General features: G+C 49.0%; 1 protein-coding gene across 2 annotated transcripts in view; it reads left to right on the plus strand.

The window, feature by feature from the left end:
* Nucleotides 1-22,117, plus strand: part of LOC138565943 (regulator of microtubule dynamics protein 3-like) — a 2,735,427-nt gene that overhangs the window by 2,497,896 nt on the left and 215,414 nt on the right. For both annotated transcript variants that reach the window (XM_069643047.1, XM_069643046.1), the window contains exon 10: nucleotides 5,912-5,961. In XM_069643047.1, the coding sequence (XP_069499148.1) occupies nucleotides 5,912-5,961 (50 nt within the window). The remainder of the gene's footprint in view (nucleotides 1-5,911; nucleotides 5,962-22,117) is intronic.

A 22,117-nucleotide genomic window follows, 5' to 3' on the forward strand; every position in this document is an offset into this window, starting at 1 on the left:
AATGATTGGAGGTTCTGTGTGGACTACCGAGGAGTGAATTCTGTCACCAAAACTGACATGCACCCATTGCCCTGGGCTGATGAGCTCGTGGACACCATAGATTGCGCCAAATTTGTGAGCACCTTTGACCTTACCTCAGGCTATTGGCTAATAGCTCTGACGGACCATGACAAGGAAAAGACGGCGTTCTCAACACCTGAGGGACGCTACCGGTTTAGCGTCATGCCTTTTGGGTTGAAGAATGCCCCTGCCACCTTCCAGAGATTGGTCAATCATGCGCTCTTAGGGTGGTGGGAAACCCAATGGCGGATGCTCTTTGGTGCGTCAACGGCCTGGCCTTCTCCGGTGGGATAAGGCGGTCGGCGTTGCGGACGAGCGCATCCGGAAATCAAATGTATGTACCAATGGAGCATGCAGCTCCGGTCGTCAATGGCACACCGTCAAGCGGTCCCTTTTCTGGGCAACACAGCTTCAACGGGCCACCAGCGGTTATAGCAAACCTGCAAACCAGACTTAGCACCCATCTTCCTATGCCTCATTAACGACTCCATCAGCACCGGAATAGTTCCATCTCAAATGAAGTCTGCATACATCAGACCTTTGCTCAAAAAGCCCAGTGAAGGCCCATATGACCCAGCCAGCTATCGCCCCTTCTGAAACACGACTTTCATTGGGAAGCTTCTGGAAAAATGCATACATCATCAACTCTGGGACTTTATCAAAACAAACCAACTCCTGAATGAGGCACAGCATGGTTTTAGAACTTCTAGGATTACATAATTGTCTCTCTGCTCTATCTGGGATACACTCATAAACAATGCAGATGAATACGCAGAGAATGCACTCATACTGCTAAACAACTGAGCTGTTTTTGACACCATCAGTCATGAGATTCTCCTGAAAAGACCTTAAGATATTGATATTATATAATCCGCTCTACACTGGATCACCTCCTTCCTCACGGGTAGAACGGAAAATACAATCTTGTGCCCCTACTATTCCCAGCCTCGCCACTTACCCACAGGGTCCCCAAGGTCCACACTCTCACCTCTACTTTTCAACATCTACATGACATTCCTACTTGACATTATTAATAAACATGATATCTCCAACTACAACTATGCGGATGACACACAAATAATCTACAAATTTGTGAACCACCCATAACCAAACGCCCCAGACATTAAAAACTGTCTAGCACAGTTGGACATAGGGATGGTAGCAAACAAACTAAAGCACAACCCTAGTAAAACAGAGCTGATACTCTGTAATCCTACAAGTTCTAACTTCACTACAATCTCTTTGCCTGACGAGATGGGACCCTAATCAAACCCATCAACCATAGTAAGAAATCTTGGAAAGAAAATTGACAACACTCTCACTCTTGATCCACAGGTCAAATCCATCATCAGAATCTGTTTCTCCCTGCTGTGCATGCTATGCTGCATCTTACTTTAATGAACAGTTACCCACAGTTCCATGACCATCATTTCTCTAACACTATCCAAACTAGACTATGCAAACAGCCTCTATCTCGAACTCCTAGATTACCTAATGAGGAAACTTTAAAGAGTTCAAAATGCAGCGGCAAGCCTACTTCTCAGAATGAAGCAATTTGAACATATCACACCAGCATTACGTACTCTCCACTGGCTACCCATCAAAAAAAGGGTTAATTTCAAAACATTGTGTGTCACCCATTGTTCATACCATGGAGGGTGCCCTTCCTCCTTCAGAAGTAAGTTTCAAAACTACACTTCCTCCAGAACACTTAGGACCAGCAATGCTGCACTAATAATAGTCCCCAACTTCAACAAGAAACAGCAAGGAGGATCCTCTTTTTCTGTTCCGGCCACAAAACTGTGGACCATTCCATTTGAACCTCTCCACCTGGAGGAGAACCACCTTGCAATCAGGAATCAGCACAAGACTTGGCTTTTAACCAACCACCTTAAAAGAAAGAAAAATAATAGCAACTAACTAAAAACTGTGCACCAGAAACTTGGGCTAATTTACGACAAGCATTTTTTCGAAACTCTTGTAACTACCATCTGCAGGAAACCCATCTGACACTTGCAACATCTCCTGTGTGGCACTGGTTTGCACATTTAACCTTAGTGAAATCTACTACCAAGAGCTAGAAAGTGGCAACACCCTCACCACCACCCCTCTCATCCCTCAATTAAATCCTCACTTCTAAAATGTTGCATCCTTACACCTCCCACAATTCTAGAAACAACATCCTAGGTCTGGTGTACTGAACAGATTCAGACCCTATCCTTCTTCTATCAACAACTATTGCTGGTCAGTTTTGTACTCCACAATCCGGGGGATGCCCATATGGCTAACCTGCCCAGTTTGTCACAAACAAAAGATTTTTATATCGACACACAGATAAAGGGTACTTCCGACCTGCATCCATCAACACCATAGGTTTCTGCATGCCTTCCCGCTATCCGACTAGCATAGCCCGCCCTCCTTTCTTACTGAGCCATGCACAGCGAGGTCAACATTATTGACAGAAGGGCGCTATATAAGACCATATTATATTACTTTGACGGACAACTGAGTAGCCATGTAGTATCTAAACAAGTGAAGCATGTAGAGTCCTTGCCTCTGTTCAGAGAAGCAATGCGACTTTGGTTCTGTGCTCTGGAGAATGATATGCTTCTGACAGCAGCCCATCTTGCCGGGATTGAGAAAGCCATTGCAGATGCTTTGAGTAGACAGACTTTGGCCTCCCATGAAGTCAGGAAGTTTTGGAGATTTCCTCCTGCCGGTGGACTCCTCAGGTGGACCTCGTCGCCTCCAGTGTGAACAGAAAGTTCAAGTTGTTCTGCTCAGGGAATTTTCAAACAGGGTGCTCTGGGGGACACACTAGTGGGCCTCATTACAACTCTGGTGGTAGCCGTGCTGTTATAAACGGCCGGAGTTGCATTTTGTCTGGCACCCGCGAATGGGCATGAACCGGGTCATGCCGAGCTCGGCGGACCTGGTAATTGCCCATTTGCGGGTGCCGGTAACATGGGACTGCCCATCCCCATTCGGCCCCACAGGGCTGAATGGGAATGGGGACGTCGGATGCATGGCACATACAGAGTTGTGCTGATGCATCCAACATGCTGTGCTCGCGGGTGCCGGTCAGTCCGCCAGGAAAAACCTGGTGGGCTGTCAGGCACCCGCGAGCACAGCCCGTAGTATGGCGGTCTGGGAATTAACGGTACTGGCATGCTTACTGGTATCGTAGTTCCCGGACCGCCATGCTCGTAATGAGGCCCACTGGCTGTCAAGTGGTGTTCCTGACAATTCCTGTCATTCCACTGGTTCTTAGGGGGCAGCGCCTGTTTGGGTCCACGTTGAATTTGATAGATCCGGACTGGGCCCAGAGAACATAGTACCAGGAGGTGCTGGACATGCCCATCTGCCCTCCCTTGAGTCTTCCATCGAGAGTGGATCTACTCTCCCAGTCGAAAGGGCAGGTACTTCATCCAAACCTCAGCAGTCTGAACTTCATCCTTGGCAGATGAGATACAAGGAGTGGGATTTATAAGATGACATCCTGGACGCTCCTCCTCTCGGCTGTGAGGTCTGCCACAAAGTCCATTTATGTCTGTAGGTGCCGTGAATTAGCGTCTTGGTGCAGGGAGAAAGATCTGGATCCTTTTACTTGAACCATATGCACTATCCTGGATTTTCTGCTTTCTTTGCCCGGATGGGCCTGCAGATTAGCACTGTTAGGGATACCTGGAAGCTACCTCGGTTTTCAAAAAGATGCCTGAGCAAGGTTTGTTCTTCACAATCACCACAGTTATGCTTTTTTTGTGGGGATTGTGCAATCAGTTTCCCCCATGCCTGTATGTGATTCTGCCATTGGATTTACATTTGGTTTGTTGACTTTTCTTATGGCTGCTCCGTTTGAGCACCTACAATCTGGTTACCATCAGGTCCACTAGATGAGTGAGTCCTAGGTGTTGTCTCTTAAACCTTCCTATTTGTTTTTTTCAAAAGACAAAGTGACTTCGAAAATGAGGCCTTCCTTCCAATGGTGGTCTCGGAATTCCATCTCTCTCAAAAGATCCATCTTCCTGTATTTTTGCTTCTGCCTCAACCTTTCAAGGCTGAGGAGCCAATCCATCGGCTTGACCTGGTGCATGCCCTCAGCTGCTTCCTCTCTCGGTCGAGGGATGTCAGGAAAGATGATAAGCTTTTTGTGGGTTATGTTGGTGAACGTGCTGGCAGGGCTGCGACCAAACAGACCCTGTCAAGTTGGATCTTTCCCTTCATCTCAGAATGCTATGATCGGTCAGGAAAAGATGTCCCTGAGAGTCCCAGGGCTCATTCCACAAGAGGGTTGACTGCAACTCCTCCTCTGCAGGGAGCATTTCGAGTTCTGGACATTGGCCAGGCGGCTACGTGGGCCTCACTGCACATGTTTGCCAATCATTACGGTTTGTATTCCCCATTAGGGCAGGATGCTCGTTTAGGTAGCGCATTGCACTAGAGATTTCTCTTATAGGTGGTGTCCTTGTTCTCCTCTCTCTTCGAGGTCTACGTACAGCAGTGGGAGTCTATCACAGATGAGGAATCCATGGGAGGAAGGAATCCATTTGGCGAAAAATAACTTACCTCTCAGTAATGTTCTGTAGGATGGATTTTCTGTTCACGGTTTTCTCATTGTCTTCCCAACCTGCCCCACTCGATACATAGTTAGTACGCCTTTTGGTTCTATGGTCCCTGATTGTCAGATTGCTAGGGAAAAGGGCAGAAATGAGGTCATGGAGCGCAGTACCTTAATATATGCTTGACCCGACGTCATGTCCATCGCGTAGAGGCATCGAGCAGAGCTGATGCAGAGCTACTGTGCACTCCCCGTGTTGGGAAAGAAATTCCAAAGAAGATGGTAGATAGAATTTGTGCGAGGTACAGCCAACCGAAATAACATTACAGGGAGGCAAATCATTTGGTCTTTTCATTTGCTCTTCTCCTTCCCACATTTTTTTACTTTTTTGGGCATCTAGGATGAGAAATTTTTGGGAGGGAGAAATCAATTAGTAGAACAGATTACTTACCTCTTGGTTATATTCTTCCTGATAGATTAGTCCTTCCTCCCACACATTCCTCACCACCTTTCCAACCTACCTCACATGACGGGTGTGAAGTGAAAATATATTCATTATAGGAATCTTTTCTGAAAATATGAGTAAAGCTTTTGGATTACATGCTCAAAAATAATTTGACCCTGCATTGCCCAGCAACACGGATGGAGTTGGAACCTCATGGATATGTGACTAGATTGGGATGAGTGTCAAGGTGACTGCAACATGCTTGCTTAAATGATGATGTATGATGTCTGTTTAAGTGGAATGAGTAGAAATTCTGGTTCATAAAAACATCTTGAGCATGTTGAATGTATAAATGCTATTGAATACGATTTTGTGCATCTGATTGACTAATGAAAAGATTGAAACACAAACATTTAAAAGAATGCTAATAGAAAATCTTAGAACTAGGACCTCAATGATCACAAATTTTACAATTGTCAATTTTAATGTTTTAGTTTTTTATTGAACAAATATATTGAATTTTATTACGAAATACACATTTGACTGACTGAAAACTATTTTTTCTAAATCTAAGAAGTAGTATAGAAAGTATATAATCTTCTGTAGGGTAGAATTGCTTGTCTTACTTGTCTTACTGTACAAAACACATCAGTAACATTCTTGATTTTTGCCTACTATTTGTTATTACAGCCGCAACCAGTATAATGATTTTCCTAGAAAGAAATTGCAGTAAAAACATTAGCTAAAAAAGAAATCTATATTTAACCTTTGCATGTTCGAATGTTATACAGTTTTGTAATGGTGTGGGTAATGCTATGACATTGATTACTGTTATCTATCTTTATTAGGATAACAAAACACATGAAGAGCTGAAAGAACTCCTTACAAGTATGAAAAGGTAATTCTGGAATGCCCTAAACAAATTATGATTATGATGATGATGTCATTGAAGTGCTATACATTGGAATACAGACTACTCAATAAATTAGTAGATGCCAGTCATTATTTTGATGTTAGATATGTTGTAGCCAGTATACGCAAGGTGATTTATGAAGTATTCCTTACACAGAAGGAACATCTCGAAAAAAAGATGTATTATGCCCAATCATAAATATAGTGGAGGAAAAGTGAGGAACAAGGGTGGATACGTCTCCTTAAGGGTGAGGAGGGCAAAATAAGCGATCTGTGCATGGAGCATATTTACAAGGTTACAGGCCAGTAAAGTTCCAAACAGTATTCAACAGACTTTATAGAAGGAGTTAAAGTTCAAAACGCACAAAATCACTCACAGTTCCTGGGTCAGCTCCTAACATTTCCGGACTATAAATTCTTTGCACATAGGTCATGGTTGGATTGTTAGGCTGTCGTCATTATACCGCCTCTGCATCCTTAGTCAAGGGCACAATCTCGTTGGACTTGTTTTTGTGGTGGACTGCTTCCCAGAAACACCTGAGGGAACATCTCCACATCCTGCACATCATAGGGAGTCGTTGGGTCAGCAGCCATTTGCCCCCAGACTCCAGCGCAAGTAGGTATAGAGTTCTTGTTGAATTTGCCACTCTCACCTTGTCTGGTTTGAAAGCCACCGGCTAGAATCACTCATTGTCAATCTATCCATCTCGATATCAGCAAGAATTCTTCATACTGCTATGCCCAGTCCCCTTTGCGCCATACTTTTGGAGTTCTCACCATGTGGGGATGGACCAGAGCCCTAGAAAACCCTAGAATGCTTCCTCTCTAAGAATTTGATAAGCAGAAGTGGACCACGTGTGCACCTCGTGGCCATGTCCTAGTCTCCGCCTCCTACACTCCTTCCCCCTCAGTCCCTTTCTCCTTGTCAGACAGGTTAGATGCCTAAGGCAGCCCTCTTTTCTTTTTCTTCACTGCTTCTGCATGTTATCTTTGCAATTTGTTTAATTTGTTCTCCCTCACTTTATATGCTGGGTAAAGCGAGATTCTCATCGTGCATTGGGTTTCGCATGTCATTTTCACGTGGCAGATCCTCACACTCACATTGTTTCGAGTGTTTGGGCCTCATACCCGCCAGGACATGTGTGCGCTCTGTGACACGCTTTCTCAAAAATTCATAAAGCGTCGATTTGCAGGGTGAGAAGAAATCTTCCGGGCGTCCCAGAAATATCACCTCAAATATTTCTTTGTGTAAAAGAAAGGTGAGTAAAGAAAACTTTTTTTTATTGCCCCCCGCCGTCCAAGCAACACCCTGCCAGGGTGTAGATGAGACATGTGGGCTCGTTCGGGCCTGTCTCCGTTAGCTGCCGCATTACTGGGGTTTGTGCAAGGTCTCTGTGAAGAGTTCTATCAGAGCTTGCAACTAGGATCCTCTGATGTCTAATACCGGACTACGATCCAAGGAGGCTCTGGCCTCTGACAACGACTGTCCCGGGGTCTACGTTCCCAAGGTCATTTACACCTCATACCCGATTATGACCCGAGGCCTCGCCCACTCCTCTTACCGAGTCAGTGTCTGAGGGTCCCAGAGTCCTGAGGGAGTGTTTGGCACCCCTTTTCTGCCCTTCCTCAGATAGCTACGCGGCCCACACAGGTACCTCAGTCGCAACTCATCCGCGGCACACTATGTAACAAGGTTCTTCTGCTGTCACTGTGTCAGGATTGGACTCAGGACAGTCACCGGGGGACGTGTCGCTGGTACCCTTGGAGATTCAGACAGATACCTACCTCACCTTCCTCTCTGCTCCTTGTGACTTTCTCCATTCTCTTCCAGGTGAAAAGGTCTCCCGGCATGAGGGGATATTTGCCCCACCTCTTTCTGTGCCTCCAAGTAACAGGTCACCAAGGTCCACCCGAGGTCCCTCCGGCTGTCACGCCAAGAGAGGACAGATTTTTTGGAGAGGCTCTGAAACCCCACGCATTCGGGGGCCTATGAAGCAATATTCCAAGAACCTCATGAAAGAACTGCTCCTCCCCACACCTCATCCATGAGATCCACAACACCCATCTATGCAATCCCTGCAACCAGGGCTTTGAATTTTCCACCACAGCCAACCACTTGAGAGGCCCACCCTGGGACACAACCTTTGATGCCTTCTCCTCATCCTATGTCAAAGGACCCACCTCAACCTCTTCCTCCACTGCCACCCCATCTTCTGGTTGATGATGAAGACCACAATGTGGTTTTCAGAGGTCACTGAGGAGATACTGATGTTGGCATGACAGGGTACAGGTTTTGATGGAATATCTGGGGATTCCAGATTACTAAGGAAAAAAAAGACCAAGGGGTTCACTCCTTTGTCCTGTCACTAAAGGCAGAATATTGGTCAGGTATACATTTGCAGGCTGACATGGTGGTAGAAGCCATTAAGATAAGGCAGAAACCTGCATCTGCACTGCACATGTCAAAAAAAGTAAACCATAGTAGAACCAACAAAACTCTCTTTGGCAAAGCCCATTCATCAACCTATGCTTCTTCCTCCCAAAATATGCATGGACGTGAAGACCGCATCCTGGATGCAGCTGGAAGAAAGGCATACCAGAATTAAGTTGTCATAGTTAGGCAATTAAATGCAGAGGCTATCCTTACATTTTGGAAGAAATTTGGAGAATAAGATTCCCTTATTCCACCTGACTTTCAAGCAGGTCTCGGCTCAGGCTTTTCCAAAGCTCACCATGTAGCCCAAGACCCTATGGAAGCTTCCTACAATCATTTTGGACATGGCTATTAGGGTAGCCTTTAGAAGTTTCCAAAGGCTGCAAAATTCCATCCAGAGGCACAAGATTGTGTTCTGGATTTACCCTTTGCGGGGTGGAACTATTTAGTCCTGACACAGATGAGGAACTAAATAAAAACAGTGCATATACTGCAAAGTCTTGGCTTCCCTTACCAAGCAGCCTGCCAAACCACGGTCCCCTGTGCTACAAAGGCAATCCTTTTCCTCCAGGAATTCGGGAGGGTTTGGAGGATTCCATGACCAGCTTTATAGGAAGGGCAGATCTCCTAGTGCTCTGCGGAGGAAGCAGCCATGCCCACTCCTAGGTGATTCTTTTCTCAGCCCTCCCCTACACCAGATCCCAAACAGTCTAAGTGATGTGAGGGTGCCAGTTCACAGCTCGCGGGTGGGCAGGAGGGTATGTTATCACCTTGCAGAATGGAGGAAAATAACCCTTGCCAACAGGCCCTATCAATGGTACACAAAGCATATAATCTGCCATGATCACCTCCAGAGTTGCAGGGTTGGGATCAGGTATTTAGGCCAGAAAGGGTTCTTGGTGCAGATCTGTGGGGGCTAGATGGGTATTAGCATGGCAAACCCAGCGTTCTCACATACCTCAGTACCAAAACCTCAGTGGTCTCCCATAGAGATCCAATGGTTAATAATTTCCCTTAAGATGGCCGCTTGCGTTTCACAGACTATGTAGTAATTGAGAACTAGTAGTTGGGCATGGAGGACTAGAAAAGCCTGCACCCGCAGTAACACGCGCTTTGCGTTAGTTCCGCAGACAGCAGTGTAACGCTACTGGCACTCAGCTCACAGACCTGCAAAGACACCAGAAAAGTCATTGTTATGAACTTCTTGAACTAACAGAAGATCCACAGAGCTAAGTTGTTCAACGTACCTGACAAGAATTTCCGTAGCAGCAGTCCTCCGACAGGTGACTTCTTTCTCTGTATTTCTGCAGTTCAGTCAGCGATCTTCCTCCTCCTCCTCCGCTACGGCTTCATCGTAGAATCCTCCGACCTCCGAAAACCTGCAAAGACAAGGTACAATAGTTAAAGAAAGAACATTAAAGACATTGGCCCTCATTACGACCCTGGCGGAAAGCAACTGACCTGACCGCCATAGCGTAAATAGCGTTTCCGCCATTGCACGACGGAGTAAAGTGCGGCTAATTCTGACCCATCGGGCACAAGCACTACGCCATGGCGGAAGTGCAAAGTCCGCGATGGCGGAAATGTCCCCAAAACGCCCCTCACCGCCGTCGTACGGCGACCTAGGTGCAATTCCGCCACCGATCATAGCGGTCACCGTAATGAGCGGCAATCGGAAAATACGGTGACCGTAAATATACGGAAACGGAAGCAAAAACATGGTCCCGGAACGGGAAACAGCACGCCGTACACCTATAAAATCAGAATTTCCACACAACCATTAAAAATACTACCCTGAGACACATCCCAACCCGTCATCCACCCTAGTGAAACCAAAAACAATGGGAAAAGTAGCGAAAAAAGCGTGCGACCGCAAGCGGCAGGTCCACTTCTCCCGTGAGGAACTCACGGTGCTCACAGAGACCCTCCAGGAGAATGCTGCCGTCGTCTTCTCGACGCAAATGACCAGGACGGCACTTGCGAACAAGAAGGCCATATGGGCCCTGGTGGCACAGCGGGTAAGTGCGGTGGGGACCGCACCCCGCAACCCACAGCAATGCCGAAAGCGATGGGACGACTTGCGGATACGCGTACGGAGCATACTATCCGCCAACCGTAACATTGCCACAGCTACCGGTGGAGGATCGGAATCACCCATCAAGTTGACCCCCTGGGAAGAAATCTGTGCCTCCACCATTGGAATGGAGACCATAGAGGGAGTCGGAGGGATGGAGAAAGGAGTGCAGACATCCGAAGAATCAGGTAGGTGTCCCAAATAAAACAATGCTAAAACCACAATGTCCAATCATGTGAAGTACCATGTGCCCACATAGTGCAACCGAAACACATGTCCAGGAAAACGTCCACATACATTGGCCTGATAGCGCACATTAAAAGTCACATTAAATAAATAAATAATTAAAATTCCTAAAAACACCCTCTACACGTGCAGCAGGCACCCCCTAACTGCAGGCTGCAAAACAACTGCATCCTCAATCCACACAAAAATGTAAACACCTCCAAGGCCCTGACCCAAATCACCCTCAGGTACCACCCCAATGCATGTGATACAATGCCATTCCAATTTCCACAGACCCATTAATAACGCTTGCCCTCCTTTACTCCACCACAGGGTCCGATTCAAACGACGAGCTCCAGGACACCCCTACCAGCACACCTGCAAAGAGGGCCAAGACCAACGGCCAAAGACCCTCCACCACAGCTGCACGGATCAAGACACGGCAGCAGCACAAATCAAGTGGCAGCACACAGGAGGGGACTTCAACAGGCACCCCAGCACCCAGCATGGCCACAACAGCACCACCACAGGCCCCCCCAATGGATGCCACAGAAGGCACTGCTTCTGGTGGCAGCAGCACCATAGGTGACACTGCATTAATGGCAGCATGCTCCGACACAGAAAACGGTGATGTCGATGTAGGATCCATCCATGACCTGTCTCAATCCCCCTGTTTGTTTCATCCCGTACACCATGAGGATACCACGCAGGGGCACCCACAAGACGACGACTGGCCATCCCCCACAAGCCCTGTGTCAAGGCAACATGAGGTGATCAGCCCCTCTGTGACACCACCGCAAATGTCCATGGCCCAGCAGAGGCAACAGTCCCTCGACCAGGTGATCGTGCAACAGCAGCAACTGGCCACGCTTCTCAAGGACCATGCTGATGAATGTGGGGGTACTAAGGCAGCCATAGAAACATGTACAGAGACACTTAGGGCAGAAATGGAGAGAAGCACTGAGAGCCTGAGAGTCCAAATGGAGAGAAGCACCTAGAGCCTGAGAGTACAAATGGAGAGAAGCACCGAGAGCCTGAGGGGGGAACTGCATGCGACGTCCAAAGACGTATGTGCTGAACTTGCCGCTGTGCGCCGTGTGCTCACTGAGCTCTCACAAACCCTTAGGGACATGCATGGACGTGAGCAGGCAGAGACATCATCCGTTGCAAGTTCCGTCCAGGGCAGCCCCCAACGTAGATCTGGGAGGAACCTGCGCTCCACAGGCAGGGGTGCCCCTGATACCCGGAGAGGGGGCTTGCAATAGCGTCTGCCCACTGACAATGAGCATCTTTGGACACTGGTGTTCGGGGGGGAGGTAGGAGGGTGGAGGGGGTGTGTTGGGCTTACTTGGGTGGCGGGTCGATGGGGTGTGTAACGTAATTTCACATATGCGATAAACATTTCACTATCATCCAATGAGATGTGTGGACATTGATCTTTGTGTACGAGACCATTATAGGCGTACAGTCCATATTGTGCATGTTCCAGACACACACAGTGCCACAAGTCCCGTGTCCATGTATCAGCCACCAGGCGTGAGTGCTAGAAGCATGAATCTATGATAATCTGACGGATTTCACGTCCCTCCTGTGCCTCGCGGACTCCTTGAGGTGCTGCCACATCCCCACCCTCATCATGACCATATTCAGGTGCTTGCAGTTCTGCGTCAGGGGGCATGGGCACATTTCTACGTACGCACATGTTGTGTAGCATGACACATGCCATGACCATCTTTGCAACCTTCTCATGGCGGTACAGGAGTGCCCCGCCAGACCTGCTGAGGCAGCGGAAATGACCCTTCAGTAGGCCGAATGCCTGTTCTATGACTACACGGGTACGTGAGTGGGCATGGTTGTAGTCCTCCTCATGCTGGTTCTGTGGGTTCCGGAGTGGTGTAAGGAGCCATCTCTTCAGTGGATACCCGGCATCACCTGTATGTGGACAATAAAGGATGTTTGAGGAATGCCATTGCTACGTAAGCACCCCCCCCCTTCCTGCCAGGTCATTGCCGCATCACATACCCCACATTATCATGCATGAAATGAGACTCACCGAGTAGCCAGGATCTGTTCCCTGCGTGTCGCTCCATGTAGCGTGGTATTGTAGAGTTCCGTAAGACCATGGAATCATGGGTTGATCCAGGAAATCGGGCACAACAATGTGTAATGATCCTGTTGGAGTCACACACCATTTGTACATTAAGAGAATGATATTGTTTTCGGTTGCGGTACTGGGCCTCCATGGCATGTGGGACAACCAATTCCACATGGGTGCAGTCGATGGCACCAATGCAACCCGGTATGCCGCCAAGTGCATGGAATCCCACTTTTGTGTTTGTAATCTCCTGCTCCGAGCGTGGTAAAGAGATGTAGTCGTCTGCGTGCTTCAGGAGGGCATCGAGCACTTGCAATAGTGTCCGTGACAACAGTGGCTGTGAAATGCCATGCAACTGTCCGACTGTGTGCTGGTAGGTGCCTGTGGCCAGGAAGTGGAGTACAGACACCACCTTCAGTAGGGGTGGGATGGCGGTTGGGCTATCTATCATGCTGACAAGGTCAGCGTGTGTCATGTCCACAATGGCGGTTATGGTGTCCCGGTCCAAACGGTAGAGGGTGTGGATCTTCTCATCAGTGAGGTTGAACGGATGTGCTCGGAGTCGTGGGATTGCGGGCTGCCTGCGTGGTGGTGGTGGCTGTGCTGGTGGGCCTTGCTGGCCCTGCCTTGCCCTCCTCCTCCTCCTGCGTCTCCTCTGTGCGGCCGGTTGTTGTAGTAGTTGGTGTTCGTCTTCTTCTTGAAGTTGGAGTACTTGCAGTGCTATCAGGTCCCCCAGGGCCAACATCGCTAGTCCTGCCGGTAGCATTTTGGAGTGGGTGTGGTTGTGGGAGGGGGTTGGGTGTGCAATTTATGTGTTTTCAAGCTGTATAGCCTCCACCTGTGGTGATTCATTCCACCTGTGCAAGCTGCAATCCCCTTTGGCCGAGCACGTCCCGCACACAACGCTGCAATTCGACGCATGGCATCTTGCTATTACAATCATGTATTTCATCCCGATGGAAGTGAGATATTGGTTCATATGTTCATTATGCCATGGTCCCATTGTTTCACATACTATTTTTGCAGTCGCGAACAAACTTGTGAAGGGTCAGTGGAATGTAGTACTCGATTAACGGTGGACCCTCATGCAGCACTGTACCGCGGTTCACCGACGGGCGGGGCGTCCCATTTGTGAGTGAAGCCAGTTGCCATTTTCACACACTGCCGCACTACATGGATGAATTTGTGATTTCATGCGGTCACAGATGCATTTTCGACGTGATGTTGCAAATGAGGAATTCGAAGGACAGCGCTTTCGGTTTCCAGCTAGCGGTGAGGAGACGCCCACAGGTCTGACTGCAGATATAAAGTTCTATTGTTTAATGTCCTTGGGACAGGGGCCATGGCGAGAATGCAATGATTGATATGAATAGTATGGGATGCGCAATAGCGTAGTGGAGGATAAGGCAGGACGTTCCCAAATACATGTTACTTCACAACACTAGAATTCCGGCCTGGAGCACAGTGGATTTTGCAGACTGCATTACGCACAGACTCAATGGAAGTTTCACATGTTATGTGAGTAAATAATCAGGCGTTTTCATACAGGGATGAGGGAATAATGTATGGATGCATGGACAGATGATTTAATAGAGAGTCTGCCATGTACATGGGTTTTTGTAATCTATCCACTTCCCCTGCGCTATGTGATGCAGGGCTGCCATAGTGGGACCATCGTCTATCTGCCCTTGTTGAACCCTCCCTGTCTCGACGCGCCTTCGGACACTTGTGTCTATGCACGTTACTAATCCCATCTAATGGATTCTGTTTTAACAGACGCATGCACACAAACACTCGTTTGTAATAGTGTTTTCACCTCGATTTATATAGTTATGATTCGCAAGTGATTTTTGGGTGCGATTGATCCTTTTGAGTGGGCTAGCATGCATATGGCTGTGGATTTAGTGTGATCATTGAAGTGAGTAATTCAAATGGAGTTCTGATGCCCATACTATTCTTTTTCATTTCATTTGGGTGACAGGTATCTCCTCCCCTTTTGCCGCTGCCATCTGTATGCCACTCCTGCAGATGGCTTTTACTCCCGACACCTGCTGCTTCGTGTTAATCAGTGGAGCACCATTACGATCTTGTGGGACGATCGCCAATGGCCCACATGCCCTTACGCAGTACTAGTGGCTAGGAGCAACATTTCGACCTTTCAGCTGGACTAGTGCCTACCTAATGGGACGGCCCTGCGGTTCTAGGCGCTTCCATGTTGCCTTTTTGAACATGAATGTAGCCCCTGTGTACCATGAAGGAACAGGGCGTCACACAAGAAGAAGCTGGTCATTTATTGCGGATGCAGCACACAATAATGAAATATATTTTGGAGTTCATGACCTAATAGCTGTATGGGCTTGGTGATTTTGTTGTGCATTAAATTTTGATTGTGATATTGACCGTGTAGCGTTATTCTTTGCAAGTAATGTAGCATATTCCTATTTGTGGAGCGATGTATTGTGAGAAGATCTGCTTTGGGTTCCGGCTTCTGAGTATAGTTGCGTGGTACTGTACTGGGCGCGTTTGCCTACGAAGCCCAGTGAGGTCAGGGATAGGGCCTGCCATTATGACTATTTTAATGATGTCATGCTCATGGGAGGGGGATTAGCTTTTGTGTAACAGATGCCGGTCAGCCAGGTGGATTGGTGGAATGATGTGATTATCAGAAAATGGCTGGTCACAGGTGCCTGTGTTTGCATGCGTTTCTTGGAGGGAGACTGAGGTCATGTCCATTGGAATAGCTTCTGTATTCGTGCCATCTGTGCCCTGCAGCTCCCATTGGCCCCTCTTGAGATGAGCCTGGCTGCTCAGTCACTCTGCCAACTTGTGTGGTACATGCTTATGCTGATGGTTGGTTTGTTTACTGGCAGGAGTACAGGGCTGGTGCAGTCTTACTCAGGATACTGCTTTGAATGTTGCCTTACACTGGTGTCAAGCGATGGGGGGCCTGTTTTTGTTTGTCTCAGTTTTCAGTTCATGTTGCTGTACTTGAAGCTTCACATGCCTGTGCTGCATCAGTACGGCAAGGGTGCCATGGCTAATATGGATGGCCACTCACATGGCACTTGGAGCCCCTACATTCATTTGTTCGTTGGCATGCATGGGTGACTTGTACATTTCACTGGTTGCATTGTGTGACTTCATTAAACCTACGAGGAGTTGTGCAAAGTGGCCAGGGAGTGGTGTACAGGCACTCTGTAGGGCCTTTTACGGTTCGTTCGCGATGCCGTACTTCTCACCATGGCGGAATGGTACTTTCCGCCATGCTTGATGGCGTTAGGTACATGTCCGCTAGGGTCAGAATTCCCGTACCGTTGCGCCATGGTGGTAATTACGGTTTCGCTTGGCGCTCGTGCGCGTACTTGGTGCAGTTAGCGTTGGCGTTCACTACGGTGTCGCTAATGGCATCGTACTTTACGGTGACGGGTCATAATCGCACCGAGCGCTATTCGATGGCGGTATTGCATTTCCGCCATCGTTTTTCGATTTCCGCCAGGGTCGTAATGAGGGCCATTGTAGCAAATGAAAATAAAAACAACACACTTATGTACCTGAAGCTCTGACGAACGCTTCCAAGCATTCCAAAGCCTAGCCTCACAGAGAAAGTACCATAGCTTGGTAACGAAGGCACATAGTGCGGCCCGCCGTACTCCTACGTCCCGTCCCCTTTCCTCCATACTTTTGGGACATTCCGTCCAATGCGACGGGACCGAAGCACTTTCGTAAAAAACCATCAAATTGAAAAATGTGTCCTCCTTCTCTTTTTACGCGGGGTACCGCACGCGGCTGTAACCCCGCCCTCCTTAGCTCCGGCCCGTGCATCGCCGTTCTGTCCTTTTCTCCACGCATTCGGGGCTGGACGCACTTGCATCACCGGGAAGACATTTTTTGTTTGTTTCCTGTTGTCCCCTCCTGCTCCGGTTCTGCAGTCGTGTAGTCCTCCGTCTATGCCGGATCATTTGGGATTTGTCTCTTGTTCCTCTTGCAAACGTCGCATTCGCTAGGGCGGATCCCCATTCTTCTGTTTGAAGTGTCTGGGGCCGGATCACTGTTGGGACTCCATTTCGGTCCGGGCACTTCACCGTCGTCTTCTTCGGAGCGAGTTCCTCCACCGCATTTTCAACTCTTCATCTGCGAAAAGAAGAGACGCCCGGGTAACTTCCTTACTCTTTAGGGCACCCCGGCCGGGGGACTCCTTCCCAGGGTCCTCCAGGTCTGGGAGGGGCTTCAAGAGTTCTGCTACCTAGGTGTTTCTGGAGGTGCCTCACAGGCCTAATAGGCTTACCAGGGTTTTCTCCGAGGAGTCCCGCAAGGGGCCTGCCGACACCGGATTACGATCCGAGGTTCACCAATCAGGTGCTAATAGCCAGCCCAGTCGTGCTGGCTTAGTTCGCTCCGAGGTCTCCTTGTCTGGAGCTTCCCATACAGACACCGGGGTGTGCCCTGAGGCCTCGTTGCGGCTTTCTGTACGAACCACGGTTTGAGGCCCCTCTCGGGGGCGCTATACAGACCGGACTCCGTTCCGAGGCTCCTCTCATCGAGGCTAATGTGTGTACCAACAGAACTGAGAGGCTCGTTAAGGTCTTGTCTGTGAGGTGGATTCCTTAACATTCCTGTGCTCGCGGCGATACCGGTTCTGTTAAGGGGGCACAGCGAGAGGTCGCTGACTGTATCTCCTCTGTTACCGGCTTTGCCGAGGTTCCTCTCTTGGAGGCTAATTCAGGGGGTCACGTCAGGATGTCCAGTAAACATCCCAGGCCCCATAGTATCAGCTCTGCCGAGGATCCTTGTGTTAAGGCTAAAGTTTCGATCAAGTCTGTGGAGTTACCTGCTTCATCCATACACAGTTCTCCTCAAATGCTAACAAAATGGTGGGCCTTCCCGCATGGTCTACGGTGGCCATTTTGGATTCTTCCATCACACCCACACTATCGACTACGGGTGCTGGGAACCTTCTTTTTGGTGGACAACCTTTTCCACGGGACAGTGTGAATCCGTTCTGGCCCTCTTTTGACTGGCTTGCTCGGATGCCACTACCACATACAGTCTCGCTTCCTCCTACTTGGTCTATGTAGACGGGGTTGGTGGCGGGCCCTCTTGGCAGCCTTCCTCTCTACATTCGTGAGGGTATGCCCCTCATGAGCGGCCTCTGCCCACTCCGGTGCCTAAAGCTTCGGCAGAGGATGCCTTTTTTGGGAAGTTTCAGAGTTTTATGAACTCTGATCCTATGAGGGAGTACTTTAAAGGTCTTTTTATGGAGATCTGCCCTCCGGTGCCGCATCCTGCCCCGACAGTTCCAGTCATAGCACCTGTCGCCCCGCCACCTCCACCTCCCAGCCCGCTTCCAGCTCTTCCGCCTCTGCCTCGTCTGTCTCCGGTTGACAAGGCTCCAGAAGAGCGAGACGTCAATTTGACACCGTTTACATCGCAACTGCTGGCAGATCCTGACATACTGGACGACCCTCGGGCAGATCAGGATAGTGAGGACCAGCCCCACTCTGTCAGAGCATTCCATGACCGGGTCCTGGACATGATGTCACTCCTTGACATACCAGTACCTGAGGCACACGCTCCGCAGGAAGGGGTGCTTTTGGGGGCGCTCACCTTGTCTCTGCAGGAGCGCACCAGCCTTTTCCTTCAGAGGGATGCGCTGGCCGAGGCCTGCAAAGTCTGGGATAAACCCCATACTGGGCTCCATCTATATAAGAGAATTGACGCCCCATTACAGGCTTCACACCTCCGAGGAAGTAGCCTTGGCGTCATGTCCGCTACCTTCCTCAACGTTAGTAGCGGCCGCCTGCCTGCAATCCAGGCCGGCCTCTGCGACCTCTGCTGCTGCGGCTCAAGTTCTGGCCAAGGAAGACAAGTTGCTCGATTCCTTGGCCAAGAACGTTTTTGCCAACTCAGCGCTGTAATTGCGTCAGGCTAACGCAGAGGTCATTTTGGTGGCAGCGAATATGAAACTGTGGAGGGATTTGGCGGACCTCTGGGAGTTCATTCCTGGGGACAGGCTGGAAGACTTTAAAGGCGGTTTGTCAGACCCCAGGGTATTGGCGCAGGATATTCTAGAGGCTGCTGCGCACCATGTTGATACCTCAGCTCGAGGCCTCATGTTGGGGGTGGACACCTCTCATCAAACTTGGCTTCATGCAACAAAGTTTTCAAAGGCGGTCTAAGATAAAGTTCTGGACTTGCCTTTTGATGGCCAAGAGTTGTTTCATTCTTCAACAGATGAGGAGCTTACAAAGACTACCAAATCCCTGTCGATGCTTGTGAAGCCCCCAGTCAAAGCTCAGAGATCTGGATCCCAGTCTCGGTCCTCCTCAGGCTTCAGAGGGTTCCAAGACCATAGGTCACGCAGATGTGATCCTCTGACAGGTAGCTCCCGTCGGGGACAGCAACGGGGTCGATTTTTCTCTCAGTCTTCAGCCTCCGCTTCAGGGACAGGTAGTCTCTCTGCCGAAAAGTCTGCAAAATTATATTTTTTGGCGGTCGCACGAGACTCTGGTGGGAGGACGAATATCGTCTCATCTGGAGGCATGGCAAACCATCACCGAAGACCGGTGGGTTTTGTCCATCGCTCGGTCGGGCTTCTGCTTGCCCATACCCAACCCTTCAATCTTCCCTTTCAGCAATCGGGGACACCCTGCCTCAGAGCCAAGGTCCAGAAGCTTCTAGATCTAAGGTCGTGGAACCCGTTCCCCTAGTGGAACGAGGGGAGGGTTTTTACTCTTGTCTGTTCACGGTGCCCAAACCCAACCAGGCTGGCCTGCGCACCATCCTAGACCTTTCCCAGTTCAACCTTTCTCTTCCCGAAGAGAAATTCAAGATGATCACACCCTGCCAAATAAAGTCTGCTCTTCAGAAGGGCGACTGGCTCAGCGGACCTTCGGGACGTGTATTTGCATATCCTGATCTGGAGCCCGCATCGGAAATATCTGCGGTTCTCCCTGGGAGAGGAGCACTTCCAATTCCGAGTGCTCCCTTTTGGTCTCAGCTCAGCGCTACATGTCTTCACGAAGATGATGTTGGCTAAGGGTATGCATGTGTATCCATCTTTGGACGACTGGCTTCTCCGTAGTCCTTATCCAGTGAAAGCCTCGAGCAACCTTCAGTCTCTCCTCCAGCTCCTGTTCTGCCTTGGGCTGTCAGTGAACTGGTGGAAGTCCTCCATGACGATCTCTGGGACCTGATAATCCTGGGTTTCTGTTGGAACACGATCGACTGCAGAGTCTACCTGACTGTACACAGGATGGCGGATCTGTTGACCACGTGTCAGGTGTTCATTCAGTCAGAGAGCATGTCGGCCTGGTGGTTCCAGAAGCTTCTAGGCCTCATGGCCTTGTGCGTGCTTGCTCTTCCCCTTGTTCGTCTCAAGATGCGACTCACGCAGATGGCTCTTCGGAGCTCCTGGCTTCAGGCAGTGGACCCAGATACCAAAATTATTCCATGTTCCACCCTGCATGTGGACAGATCTCCTATGGAGGTCATCTTCCAGCAATCTGTCGGTGGGTGCTCCTTTTCAGGAGCCCTCCCCTCAAACGACCATTACGACAGACTCTTCCCTTATTGGATAGAGCGCGACGTTGGATCATCTTCAGGTTTTTGACCAATGGTCACCACAGGACAGATGATTTCACATAAATTATGTGGAGTTTCTGGCAATTTTCCTGGCACTCCAAGCTTTTAAGCCAGTGATTGTGAACAGAGTGGTCCACATCCGCACAGACAATGCAGTATCCATGTTTTACATCAACAAGCAGGGGGGTACCATGTCACCTCACCTTGTAGATCTAGCCATTTGGATTTGGGAATGGGCCATTCAGCACAGTGTTTGGCTGCTGGCAGTGCACATTCCGACGAGCGGTGGTCAGCTACGAGTGGGAACTGAACACAGAGATCCTCTCCAACCTTTTTTGCCATTGGGGAACTCCAGAAGTGGACCTCTTTACGACATCTCCAAACAGGGAACTTCCTCTTTATGCTTCCAGGAACAGACTCTGAGCTTCTTCCCTTGCTCTCGAGATTCTGTGGCACAACATGAGGGCCTACACCTTCCCGCCTCTTCCTCTGATTCACTGTGCGCTATGCAAGCTCAGGAACACGATGAATTGCACTCTCCTGTTCATAACCCCTTGGTAGGCAGCCAGATTCTGGTTTTCGGATCTTCAGCATCTGTCAGTGTGCCTAACGATCAGGCATCCGCTGATTCCCGACCTGCTTCAGTAGAGCGACCAGCAGATGTGGCACCCCTCCCCACAATCATTCAGCTTGGCGGCATGGTGCCCGAGTTGAAATCCTTAGAAAGTTTCAACTTGTCCGCGGATAATATGCGTATTATCCAGGCGGCTAGAAAACCTTCCACAAGGTCTCAGCATAGGAGCAAGGGGCTCCGGTTCGGTCACTGGTATGTAGCTAAGCAGCAGGACCCCAGAGATGCTACCATCGACACCGTCCTGTTTTTCGTTTCTCACCTGGCAACTTCAGGCATACATGTCTTGTAGGACTTATTTGTCGGCTATCGCTGCTTACCTGTCCACAGCCACTTGCACTTTTTCATTGACAAACCCTGTCATTAAAAGACACTTTGCAGGTCTATTGCATCTTTATCCACCTGTGCACAATCCGCATCGTAGGTGGGAATTGAATGTGGTCCTCACTGCCTTATGCCATAAACCTTTTCAGCCCAGAGCTACTGTGGACTTGAAGTCCCTTTTGTGGAAAATGGCTTTTCTGACTGCGGTGACTTCGGCAAGGTGTGTAAGCCAGCTTCAGGCCTTGTCTGTAGAACATCCATTCCTCACACTATTCCCACAGGTTCCCATTTCTGCCTAATCTGCAGCCTCATTTGTTCATCTATTTCATGCAGCGCAACTAGCGGTATCTGTGGGGACCACGGGGTCAAGTTACCCATCATCTTGCAGGTTCCACGCCATGTATTTCCTCCCAATCTCAGTAGTCTGCCTTCTCCCACTCTATGTTGTTTTGGTAAGCACATTCTTTCATTTAGAAAAGACGTCAAGCTTTCAACACAAAACAATCTAGATTCAGTTGTTTGTCCTTCTGTAAAGCCATCTTATATTGTAGATAGCTAGCTAGATGTTTCTTGTATTATGCCATATGACCCCCCCCGCATGTGCTTTGTAATTTAGAAAGTAATCTTTTAGGTATCTCGTATGGGACATTCGCAAAACAATGTAGTAACCTAGGCAGCACCACCATTTTCAATAATGCCACCCTCCCCTTCATGGACAAAGGTAGTTTAGCCCACAATACCATACTTTTTTCTATTTTGGATACTATCTTTTCAGTAT

The sequence above is a fragment of the Ambystoma mexicanum genome, chromosome 2p (genome assembly GCF_040938575.1).
Source record: "Ambystoma mexicanum isolate Mex_15411 chromosome 2p, UKY_AmexF1_1, whole genome shotgun sequence".
Taxonomy (NCBI): domain Eukaryota; kingdom Metazoa; phylum Chordata; class Amphibia; order Caudata; family Ambystomatidae; genus Ambystoma; species Ambystoma mexicanum.